The sequence below is a fragment of the Ailuropoda melanoleuca genome, chromosome 6, assembly GCF_002007445.2.
Source record: "Ailuropoda melanoleuca isolate Jingjing chromosome 6, ASM200744v2, whole genome shotgun sequence".
Classification (NCBI taxonomy): Eukaryota; Metazoa; Chordata; class Mammalia; order Carnivora; family Ursidae; genus Ailuropoda; species Ailuropoda melanoleuca.
In genome coordinates, this window is record NC_048223.1 from 102,869,122 (window position 1) to 102,881,477 (window position 12,356).

The window sequence follows — 12,356 nt, forward strand, 5'->3', positions numbered from 1 at the left end:
GGCCAAGGGAAGAAATGGCCCAGGACGCCTACCCTGTCACCCCAGTCCCAGTGCCTGCCCCTCCCCCAGCTAAAGGCCTCTGTCATCCCAGCAGCCCCTGCATCACACCTGCTCGCCGCCTGGCTGCTGTTCCTCGGGGAGGAAGAATGGGCCTTGCGGACGGACCGGCCCCCTCCCGCGCGCGCGCACACACACTTGGTTACTTTATACTTCTTGATCCTGCGGGTCATGGCGTTCTGAGCTGCCTGAGCCCAATGCCTTAATTCCTGCCTGTAATCTGGGGCTCAAACCTCATTGGGATAAAGACCACACAAAGGGAGAAGGGGAGTCCCAGGAGATGTTAAAACAAGTAAACACCTTTGTGTCTGGGGAGAGAAATCGCTGAGAAAGCAGCTTAGCAGGCTGGTCCCTGGTGTTCTTGGCCCGGCTGGCCCCCAGCCCGGGGCTAGCACGCCTGTGTGATCACAGCTCCTGGCCTGCTGGGCTCCAGCGTGCTCCCCCACCCTCACCCCTCCCGGTGGCCGAGAGCAGATTACTGAGAAGAACAATTTCTTTGTGACTGTGTAATTCCCTCCGTGACCGCGGCAGTGGGCAGACCCCTAGCCCTGATGCCAGACCCCTAGCAACCACGTAGGGGGGCCTTCTGGCCCTAGCAACTACCCCTCAACATCAAGTGCACCCGCTAATCCCTGCGGCTAGGGAACGGGGAGAAGCAGGGAGTCTCTGCAGAATGACTGGGGGGATGAAGAGGGGCACCCTCCAGGCCTGATCCCACACTTTCACCCAAGAGATGCTGGGCTCTCCTCCCTAGCAGAACAGGAGAAGCAAGGCCATGAACACTTCCCAGGGACACCCAGGTAAGAGGCCCCGGCGGCGGCGGTGGCGGGAGGGAGGACTCTGTGATCTCACATGCAGTGCTCACCACAGGGCTGAGGCAGAGGCTGCGAGCCACAAGTGTGAAAGCAGACTGCAGCCCCAGGCCTTCCAGCTCGCACCGACTCTGACCCTCAACCTCCCTTCTCCCCAGTGTAGCCACCATCTTCCCCAGAAGCTGAAGGAACAGAGGCGATGGCTTGGGATTCCCTTCCACCTTTCCCCTTGAGCCCTGGGCAATGAGGTGATCCCCCCTCCCCCACCAAGGGACACTGTTGCGGTCGGTGGGAGGTCAGGTCCTAAGTCAGCACCCCTGCCCCCAGCCTCCTTGGGGAGGTGTTCCTCTTTCTCTGAGGTAGAAGGTAAGCCTCTGTGGTGGGGGAACCTGAGGGATCAGGCAGAAGGCCACTAGCCCCAGATCAGCATCTCCTAGTGATCGCTGACCTTGGCTCCTAGGAAGGGCCTGCCTTCGCAGAGGGGCCACCAGCCGTGACTGACCCACACCAGGCAGGCCAGAGTCCCCATAGGAGTCCGTCCCCTACCCCCACCTCTTTTACAGGTACTTCTGGACATTTGTGCACACCCGGGTAGGGGCTGTTTGGCTCCAGTTCTCCCTCCTTCCAGATTTGGGGGCCCTGCCCCTTCCATTAGTGAGGCCTTCAGGAATGACTGAGGAGCTCTCCCCTTTAATCTGCAGAAGTAATTTCATGTTTGTTTGAAACAGAAGATGAAAGGCAGTGGGGGCTGGGGGCATGAAGCCCAGCATGGCTCTACCTGCCTACCCCTGGTCCCAGGGTTTAGAGGGAAAGACAGCTGGGCACCCGTGGGCTGGACAGGGCAGCGGTGTCAGGACTGGCAGCATCAGGGCCAATACCCAGACCAAGTTGCCACCCTGGGCCCCTGCCCAGTATCCAAGCCACCCCTGGAAAGGGTCATGCCAGCGTCTGCGATAAGAAACAGAACCCTGCCCACTGGGGGAAATCGGAGGGCCAGAGTGAGCACCAGCCCCCGAGGCCAGCACAAGTCCCACGGCCCCTTGTCCACCGGCCCAGCCTGGGCCAAGACAGAAGAGTTTCTTTCTGCTGCTGCCCGGTGCTCGGATTCTCTGAAACGGCCACACACACTTCAAATGGGCTAATAAAAAGATAAAACTTCTTTTGCCTCTGGGCCTGGGACCCTCAAGACTGCTGTGTGGTGGCCGGGAGGTGAAGCCCAGAGCGTCTGTGAACACCCCGGCTCCGGGAAACTGCACGGCCCAGCCCTGCCACAGGAGCCCTGCTGGGGCTTTGATTTGGGAAAACAAACAGAAATGGCACCGTGGGCCCTTTGTGGCCCCCACCCCAAGACCAATTTAACTAGAAAACTCTAGCTCAACAGCTTTGGGGAAGGGAGCAAGATCAGCCCGACAATAGCCCCAAACTTTGGGGGAAAGGGGGACAAAACAAGCTGTCTCCTCAGCCCCTCCTCTTGGGCTCCTTTTCTTCCTGCAAGCGTGTTCTTGTAAAAACGATTAGATTGCAATTTGTATAACATGGTGACCCCCAAATTCAGACGTTTCACCCCTTTTCTCTGGAAAGAATGTCAAGAATGCTTCTCGGCCTCTCACTGTGGGGGGCGGGAGGGGGGTGCAGTGCCTTGACTGTCGCACAACTTGTGTGGGAACAGGACTGCCCCTCAGTCCTGGGCCAAGACAGGAGCAAGGGCCGGCTCTGTCACTACAGAGGCCCAGACAAAAAGTCCATTCCCTTACAACTCCAGCACACAAAGCTAGGGTCTCCAGGAGCCGCTGAGGGGGGGCCCTCCACACCCCAGCCTCTCCTGAGCCTGACTCCAGCAATTCTCTTCCCACCCAGGGAAAGAGAAAGACAGATGGGGCCACCCCTGTGAGCCTGAGGAACGAGAGGAGGCCCGGCTTGCAGCGCTCTCTGGGAGGCCCCAGAGCACCTGGGCAGGAAGAACAAGCAGAGGGCGGCCTCAACCCAGGGGCCTTGAGGGGGCGAGCAGGTGAGGGAACCGGGGCTCCCACCCTGCGGCACAGCAAGTCCAGCTCAAGGGAAGAGGGAGCTAGGGAGGAGCTTCCTGACAGGGAGAAGGAAATCTAGTAAGACACGGACCCCTCCATCACCATCTTTAGAGGTCATCTAGGCACAGCTAACTGGAGGTGTTGGCCCTGAAGACCCAGATGTCCCAGTTGGGAGGGCCCCTCCCTCTCCTGGTCTGGGCCCTGCTGAGCTGGAAGTGGGTGCCCACCCTCCCCGAGGCCGCTCATTCCAGCCTCCACCTGCCTCCCTGACCAGCCTGCTTGTGCTCCCAGTACAAGCCACAGCCACAGAAAGTCGTCCTGAGCCAGGAGAAGCCAGATCCCCATCCCCCTCCCAGCCTGCGTCTAAACGGCCTGTGGCCCCCACACCATTTTACAGCCACTGTTAACACACGGGGTTCCCGAGGGTGTCCCCTGGGGATCCTAGAGGTTCTCCTTCCTCCGCCTGGCATGCGTCACCCTGAGACGCAACGGTAAGCTTTCAGGGGAGGGCAAGGATGGAAGAGTGACACATAGTTCACGTTCCCGCAGCCCGCCTCCCAGGCACAGAGGGCCTGAAGATGCAAGCTGGTCCAGACACGGCTACTCAGAGGACTGGAGGTTTTTCCTCCTTCCCATCCCTCTCCTTCCTGCTCTTCCTTTCTTTGAGCATCAGTCATTAAGTGAGCACCTTCTGTATACAAGGCAGTGTGCTTTAGTGGAACTACTGGGAAAGGTCAGGGATGACTGAAGGAGCTCTCCCTGCCCTCCAGGAGTTTTCAGTCCAGGGAGGGAGGGAGTCTGTCATGTATCCAACTAACAATACATGGGGTGGCCGGGTGGAACCCCGGAGAGAAATGAAAGTTTTACTGTAAGAGGACAGATAAAACATTTCGGCCTGTGAGCACGGAGTGGTTCTCCAGGGAGTGACAGAAGTGCGACAGGCAATGACAGGAGCAGGGGGATGGCCCCAGTGAAGGACCCGCCCCTGCAGAGGTGCAGAGCTGGGGTGCCGGCGCCATGTCTGCACCGGGCGGGCACTCAGGTCTGGCCGGGATCTGGCTTTCCGACCATGACGGCCCGGCCCTCGGGTGCAGGAACTCTGGGAGGGGCCGGGAGTCACCAGGCTTCTCAGCTGGGAGGACCTGGCCTTGTCCAGCCCTCTGGTGGGGAGGGTGGGAATCAAGGAGGCATGTTAGGTCCCGAATGTAACACCAGAGTGGTGGAGACAAGGAGAAGCCCATGGAAGCTTCGCCTGCCTCAGCCCCATCCGGCGAGCGGGAAGGGCCCTGCACGAGCCCATGTCCTCTCCCCTGCATGTGTGTGCGCGTGCACGGCCCCCCGCGCCTGCCCGCGCACACGTGTTCAGACACAATGGCTCAAAGGCCAGGCAGCCAGGCAGCCCACTTTGTACTGCTAACAAGGGGCCCGTAATTACAGGAAGGGGCAGCCGGGCAGATAAAAGGATACAAAATTTCAACATCTGTTGCCATAAAGGGATAAGGAGAAGTGAAACGCAAAGTATCAGTTTGGTGTCAGCAGGCAGAGAGCCAATTTCAAAGAGTTCAGGGGGACAGAGGGGACAAGAAAGAAAAAGTAAAGGGGGGAGAAAGAAAGAAAGAAATTACAGGGTTCCTTAAAGAGGTAAAGAAAAAACAAAATGAAAAAAATCTGTCAGTAATACTTTCAAAGGAGAAGGCAGGTACTTTAAAGAGGGCAGTTCCCCAATCAGCCCTACCGAGGGCCGGGCCGCCCGGGGTGGAGGCGGAGGCGCGGGCCGAGACGAAGCCACACTGGGCCCAGTGGGCACTGCCGCTGTCCACGCGCAGGCCCCGGCCTGTGCTCGGGTCGCCGCTTCCTTCTGTAGAAAGGGCTGCAGCCAGGCACCCCTCACCTTTCTGAAGGCCACTAGATGCTCTGACAATGCATCTGCTGTGCTCACCCTGGGGTCCCAAGAGGACCTGGCCCACAGTGGCCGACAAGGCGGCCCTGTGAGTGCTCCAGCCCTGGGGGCTGGGATCAGGGACGGCTTTGTGGTGGAGCTGCTGTGTGCACCGAAGAGTAATAAGCAGGATCGAGGGGGGAAACCAGGCACAGGGGGCAGCTAGAGCAGAGGCTCAGAGGGGAAAATAGAGGGCACCTGTCAGAATGTGTGAGAAGCCTGTCTGCCCCAACTCTGGTGAGAAAGAGAAAATAGGGCTTTAGGATAGAAATGTAAGAGTAATGGGAAACGGGGATGACCTTGGCTGGAAGGGGAGATGAGGGGATGTGTGCAGGGCCCACACACAGTCGCACACATACAACTTGAACTGCCAATGCCCTAGGAGTAGCCAGATCACCTACGCCCACCCCATCCCCTTCCCCAGGCTGGCTTAGGGCTGTGGTGGTACCCACTAGGATCCCTGCAGGTCTGGGATCACAGCCTCTCCATCCTGCTGCCCACCTGCACCAATGCTAAATCCGGCTCAAATGCCCTTGGTAGAAATGTAGAACCCATGGTGCGAGCAAGCCTGGGAGGAGGGCTGTATATGATGTCAGGCCAGTCCGACCTCCCAGGCCTTTCAGCAGCTGGAAGGTATACCCCACACAGACAGCACCCTCCCTGGGACCTAGCTGAGGTTCCTGCCGAAACGCACACAGAGGACAGAAGATGGGCCTGGATTCCTTCAGACCCCAGTTCGGCCCAGTTCCTTGGGGTCTGATGGGACCATGGGGCCTAGCAAGGGATGCTTCAGTGGCTGTTGGCACTATCTGTCAAGATGGAGCTCTTGGGGGCCTGCAACTGGACCTAAAGACCATCTACCCTTGGAAGCAGGAACACTCTGGCACCTCCAGGTTAGTTAAAGGACTCTCTCTTTCTCTCTGTCTGGTTTAGACACGTTAGAAATGCCCTGTCCTTGGGCCCCGCCCATGGTTTCCAACTCCAGAGGAAAGAAAGGCAGAAAAGGAAGAAGAGAGAGAGAGACAGCCAAGCTCTTGCCATCTAGGTAATGGCTGTATGCCCACAGCTGCCCTCTGACCTGTGTACTCAGCCACCACCTCCCCGTCCCTAGCTTGTAGGGGGAGCAGAGTCTCCAGGGCTCTTGATGGAACAAAGGGCTGAGGGAGCCATGCATGGTGACTTTGAAGGGGTCCCCAGACATGGAGAGAAGTAGCCTAAGCGGCCTGACAGCGGGTCCCGGAGAGGCAGCAGGGTGAAGACAAGCCCAGCAAGGCCCCTACACCCCCCCAAGTGTGTCCCAGCCCCCACTGTCATCCTGAGGGCAGCCCCAGAGGGGTGATGCTCTCAGCAAAACTGCCCCTCCAGCACTCCTTCCCCCCAAGTCACAGCACACACATAAAAGAGAAAATCCCGGCACTCCTCAGGTTTCAGCAGTGACAGGTTAAAAGCAAGGAATCCACCCAGCCCCGCACAGCGCCCCGCCACCAAGTCCTGCCGGCGGTGCTGCTCCACCTTCCAGATTGGCCTGTCAGTCAGGCTTTGGCATTATTGAAAGATCAAACTCTGTCCTGCCTGTTCATTACCTTAATCCTATTTTCTACATGGCTTTATTATCTGCTTGGGCTTCTCTGGGAAAGACAGCTACAGACAGTCGCCCTGTCCATCCACTTCCTCCCACCAAAAGCAGATGCCTCCAGCGGCCATCTTTCCTTCGAGCCCTGCCCCACTCAGGCCTCCAAGCTTCCCTGGCAATGGGACAGATAATTTCAACGAGGCCTGGCTCCTCTTGGTGGTGAAAAGGCGGGTCTGAGGGTCAGAGAGAAGGCCACACCACGTGCTGCCCAGGGCAGCCCTGCCATGCACCATCCAAAGGGTGCAGGAGCAGCTTCTCATTTGGGTTCTTTCTGGGTTCTGGAAAGACCCAGTGTTTGGGGTTTAGGAGGACTAGGGATATCATAAGCGAGTGCTATTCAAGGAGTTGGTACCTTATAACTACATGACCATAAATCTGTACCCAAAAGTACCCCCACCAAGGAAACCACAGGCAGAAGAGGCCCTCCAAGATGACTCGACCTCAGAGATAAAAGTGGGCCACGGTGGTACACCCCCCACCCCGGCTCATTCGCCATCCTGAGCGCAGGCCAGGGAGGATCCAGGCACAAGGGCCAGCCATGTGACTGAGGCTGACTTTCAGCAGCAACATCTCTCTTGTGGCCTACAGCCTCACGTACTGTCCAGAGCCTTCTCTATGCCATGAGGTCAGCAGGACCACTCCGCCTCTAGTGGTCACAAGGCCACAGGTATTTGGAGAATTAAAAAGCTGAGCCTCTGCAAACTCTCAGGTCCTAATGTGGAAGGCAGCTGCAGGTGAGGAAGGAGAGAGTTAAGGGGACAGGTACATATGGGCACTTTTTGAAAATAATGTGTTTTTCATACTAGTTCTGTTAAGCAGAGATAATTAAATCTCATTTACAAATGCGGAAGCCGAGGTCTCCCCTCGTTTACAAATGTGGAAGCCAAGGCCCAGACAGGCCCCCTTATCACAGAGCCAATCAGCAGTAGAGTCCGTTCTAGAACCCAAATCTGTCCGACCACCTGCCTGTGCTCCCTCTGTAGCCCCTCACAGCCTCCCCAGCACACACCAGAGGAGGGGTTCCTTCTGCCTCCACCCCATGCAGAAGCAAGAAGTTGCCAGTGGCAGGAGTTTGGCAGGGCAAGCCATGGGAACAACGTTCGCAGACTGCAAGCACTCCACATCCCAGAGGCTACAGAACAAACGAAGCCTTGGAAGTTTCAGCTGTGCTGGCAACAGTATGATGCGACCATTGGCTACATAACAAAAGCAGAAGTCTAGAATAAGGAAGATGGTAGCACCTGCCACTCAGCAGCTCACACCCGGTGTGTTCACTCCTCAGTTGTGAACATCCCATTTCAAAAGGGTGCAACCAGAGAAACTGGAGACACTTCCAGGTGAGAATGGTCCTAGAACAAGTAGGAGACCAACGCCGCAGGTCACCCACCGAGCTCTTCCTCGCTTTCTTTCTTGCTGAACCAAATCTGATTCCATGCCCACCCACCTTCCCCACTGCAAGTATGCATGTGGGGGAAGCTGGGCACTTCCCCAGGCCCAGAAGGTCAATCTGGACTCCTCATTCCATTTCCCTTGCCACAGTTTGGTTTGGGGTGAGTACTGGAACACACTTTCGGCTCACTAAATATGAAAAGTCTGCTTGGGGGCTCCTCTAAAAGATCTTCCCATCTAAAAAAGAGACCCCAACCAGGGACATGTCCTCTTCCTTCCTTCTTCCCTTTGGGTATTGCTTTAGGGTTGGTAGAGCTTTTGTGAACAAGCCTGAGGTTCCTGAAAGGCAAAACCAACTTTGAGGTGGCAGAGCGGAAAGCTGAGAAAATGGGCTCTCAAGCTTTCCCTGAGCTGCCGAACCCATCGATCCTGGAAGCAGCGAACCACCCGACTCCTGGACAGACTCCTTGCCATTCAAGATAATAATAAACTCCTTACTATTTGAGCCACCTTGAATTAGGTTCTCATTACTTACAGCCAAAAGCACCCTAACTGATGTTCATAAGCAACAACTGAAGGTCCTTAGACTTCTGGCCTGATAAAGAGAAGACGCTGGAGGAGCAGGGGTAAAGTTTTCAGATATTTAAAGGCCTGTCTTCAGAGGCAAAATTCAACTTGCTTCTTATCTAGGATCACAGCTCCTGGAAGCAGATCAACCCCTGATGACCGACAGGCAGAACTCTCAGAGCTATCCAAAGATGTAATGTGGCATCTGGGGAAGTTGGGAGTTTCCTATCCCTGTGGTTGGATGAACACCAAGAGAATATTGTAGAGAAAACCATACTTAATGACAACATCTCATGTGTTTAAAAAAAAAAATCTTTTGGAGGGGCACCTGGGGGGCTCAGTCAGTTGAGCATCTGCCTTCAGTCCTAGGATCGGGTCCCGGGATCGAGTCGGCATTGGGCTCCCTGCTCAGTGGGGAGGCAGCTTCTCCCTCTGCACCTCCCCCCGCTTGTGCACACTCTAATAAAAAAAATCTTAAAAAAATATTTTGGGGGCGCTTGGGTGGCTCAGTAGTTAAGCGTCTGCCTTTGGCTCAGGGCGTGATCCCAGCGTTAAGGGATCGAGCCCCGCATCAGGCTCCTCCACCGGGAGCCTGCTTCTTCCTCTCCTACTCCCCCTGCTTGTGTTTCCTCTCTCGCTGGCTATCTCTCTCTCTGTCAAATAAATAAATAAAAATCTTTAAAAAAAAAATCTTTTGGAAAGACTGACAATACAACAGATTTTCCAGGGAAACAAAAAGATATGGGTGATGCTTTCCTGGGGAGACGGAGAGAGAAGGGGCCACGCTAGAGCAGCGGAGGCAGGAGACGGGCAGAGCGCACCCTCACCGGTACTGTAAATCATGGCACTGCAAACCACAACGTGGGGGTGTGGGGCTCGGGGAAGACTTCTCAGACTTCACGCCAAGAGCACAAAAAGAAAAAGTCAATAATTTGGACGTCATCAAAATTTAAAACTTTGGTCCTTTATCCTGTCAAGAGGATAAGAAGACAGCTCCAGACTTAAAGGTACAGGCAAACCCCATGTCTGACAAAGGCCTCAGATCTGGAACATGCAAAGAACTCTCAAATCTCAACAGGGAAAAAGCAAACTATTCAATGAGAAAATGGGCAAAAGACCTGAGCAGGGATTTCACCAAAGAGAATGTGCGGAAGGCAAATAAGCACACGAGATGTTCGTCATCATTAGCTATTAAGGAAATCCAATTAAAGCCACGAGACACCACACCTGTGAGAACAGCTAAGCTAAGAAACAACAACAGTTCCCAAAGCTGCTGAGGATGTGAGGGAACTAGATCTCCCCTACGCCGGGGCTGGAGTATAATTGGTACAGATATTCAAATGGTATGGGGCATTAATCCCAGAAAAATGAAACCCTAGGTCCACATGAAAGCTTATACACAAATGTTCCTAACAGCCGAATTTGCAACAGTCGAAAACTGAAAATAACCCAGATGTCCTGCAGTGGGGGGTGCTGCTCGCTGGGAGCGGGCTGTGATGCGTCCCCGCGGGGGACTGCCACCCAGCAACCTCAGGTAAAGCCCGCTCCGTGCACCAACCGCGGTGCCCTCACGGGAATTACAGCGGGGGGAGCACATCTCAACTGGTGACATACGTTATTCCACTTAGGTAATACTTTCAAACGGACACAGTTACAGAGACAGAGAACACCGAAGTGGCTGCCAGATGTTAGGGACGAGAGGGAGTACAGGAGATGGGAGGCGGATGGGGCGAAGGGGCAGGTGAGGGTCCCAATAGCTCCATATCCTAACTGTGCTAATGGTAATGTGAATCTACACGTGGGATAAAGTTGCACGGAACTACACACACACACACACACACACACACAGAAATGACTACAATCTGAATAAAGATCTGTGGATTATACCAATGTCGACTTCCTGGTTCTGATTTATATATTAAGCTATATATTATCTAATGTTACAAACGCACCTTGCTGTCCTATTTTTGGAACTTATGAATCTATAATGATTTCAAAATAAAAAGCTAAAAAAACAAAAACTCAACAGAATGGTAGATAATCCGATGGGAATGCGTCAAGCCTGCCAAGGCAGAGAACTGTGAGTAAAACCTGGATGTATTTTAACTGTTCTGTATTATTCTTTTAATGGATCTGTAGGTCACTTCCAAAATTTCTTTATTTTAGGATAGATGGGATTTTACGTAGCCACATAATCAGGCGCTCCCCTTTGAGAAAAAGTATCCCAAATCCGAATTGTTGTTATCCTAATATCTAAGTGAAATTATTTACCTATTATAAATTCCTCCCAACAGTTTCCTCAAGCTCACTCTAACGAGGCCAGGATAGAGAGCACACCTTGGCGGCGGTCAGTGGGTCGTGGGCCGGGCTGGGTGCTTCCCAGTCTCCTCCTGGACCACCTGGTGGCCATCGGAAGCCGGAGGCCGGGCAGGTCTGGCCAAAAGGTCTTTGCTTTGCCTCCCAGGCTGCTCCAGCCCCACCCCCACGGGAAGCCAGGGTGGTTCAGAAATCTCTTACCTGTTGAGGTCCCAGATTCTTAGAGGTGAGAAGTGCCCACAACAAGCCGTCCCTGTCACAAAAGAGCTGCCAAACAAAAGGAGAGCAGAGTCAGGGCGGGCTTGTCAGAACTTGCGGTGGAAAGGGCAACACAACTGCAAGTGCAGTGCTTGTTCTCCGGGGATCATCGTGCGGAGACAGGATGAGAGGAGGGGTGGGGGGGCATCGGAGAAGCTGCGGGAAGATAGCTGGGAGCACAGGGAGGTCTGCAACCCCCAGGGGCCCCACAGGTGTAAGGACAGTGGAACTTGCTACTCAGAAGGGTCCCACCAGAAAACCCCATCTCTGGATGTGCAACCCTCAGGCCAAGGGAGGGCAGGCCTGTGAGGCTGCAGGAAACAGCTCCCCGGGAACAGGCTGCGGGGTGCCGGAAGAAGATGCCCTGGTCAGAGGTCAGGGTGGTTGGGGGGCAGTGCTGACGGTGTTAAGAACTAGGTAACGTGCAAGCACAGAGCAGGCGTAATGGCACCGAACTGAGCAGAGGGAACCATCCGAGGCCAGTAATTCCAGGAAAAGGCTAGCTGGGCAGTGTGCTGGTACGAGGGCAGGAGGCGAGAGCGGCAAGCGCCAGGCAGCTGCCACTGCCCTCGAGCGGGACAGCAGGCAGAGTTCAGAGCACAGCAACACGCCCTACTTCCACAGAGTAACTCTTAAACCCCTACAAAGTCCAGCACAAGCCATCTGCAGGTCCACGTGTAGGTGGAGGCACAGAGCCGGTGGGCAAGCTCTACGCCGTGAGCCAGGCTGGCTGGAGCGCCAGGACTGCACTGGGGACCGAGGTGCCAGACCACACCTTTGCCGAGGACCTCCTGGGTGGGGAGGGAGGCCTGCGGGAACCCCAGCTGGAACACCTAACCTGGAGCAAGACAGCTGAAAGCAGTGGCATCACTCAGAAGCCCTGGGGCGGGGAAGAGCACTGTCCCTACAGGTCGGGTGCTGGGGCAAGGATGGCTAGACACACTAACGACACGTTGGCAGTGTCGGGCAGCAGCCATCCACCCTGGCCCTGCTCAGCACCTGTGGCTCTCTGGTCCTAAGCAGGTCAGTGAGCAGAGATATTTCTGTAGCAAGGGCTCTGAAAAAGCCATCAGCTTTGGCGGGGGAGGGAGGGGGCGGATGGAGGTGGCCTGCCAGCTGCCGATGGGGGAGAGGTCAGGGCAGGCACTGGCCAAGCCACTGACTGACAATCAAAATTGCAGGGCCGGTGTCTGCTTTTCAACCCCATGCTGATAAAAAGGCCACATGAGCTACTCTGGGGCTTCCCATGCCCCAAGCCAAGACTTCCCCTAGGGACATGCTCCATTCTCCCAGCTTCCTCCCGACCCACAGGAGGGCCAGCAACCACTCCACTAGAATGGCGTGCCAACATAGCCACT

At 55.3% G+C, this 12,356-nt stretch overlaps 1 protein-coding gene across 3 annotated transcripts in view; it reads right to left on the bottom strand.

Annotated features, from left to right (window-relative positions):
- FBXW4 (F-box and WD repeat domain containing 4) overlaps positions 1 to 12,356 on the bottom strand; it is a 78,716-nt gene that overhangs the window by 1,788 nt on the left and 64,572 nt on the right. For 2 of the 3 annotated variants that reach the window (XM_019809212.2, XM_002913913.4), the window contains exon 6: positions 10,942 to 11,007. The exons of the other annotated variant lie outside the window; for it this stretch is intronic. In XM_019809212.2, coding sequence (XP_019664771.2) covers positions 10,942 to 11,007 — 66 coding nt within the window. The remainder of the gene's footprint in view (positions 1 to 10,941; positions 11,008 to 12,356) is intronic. 3 annotated transcript variants of the gene reach the window in all.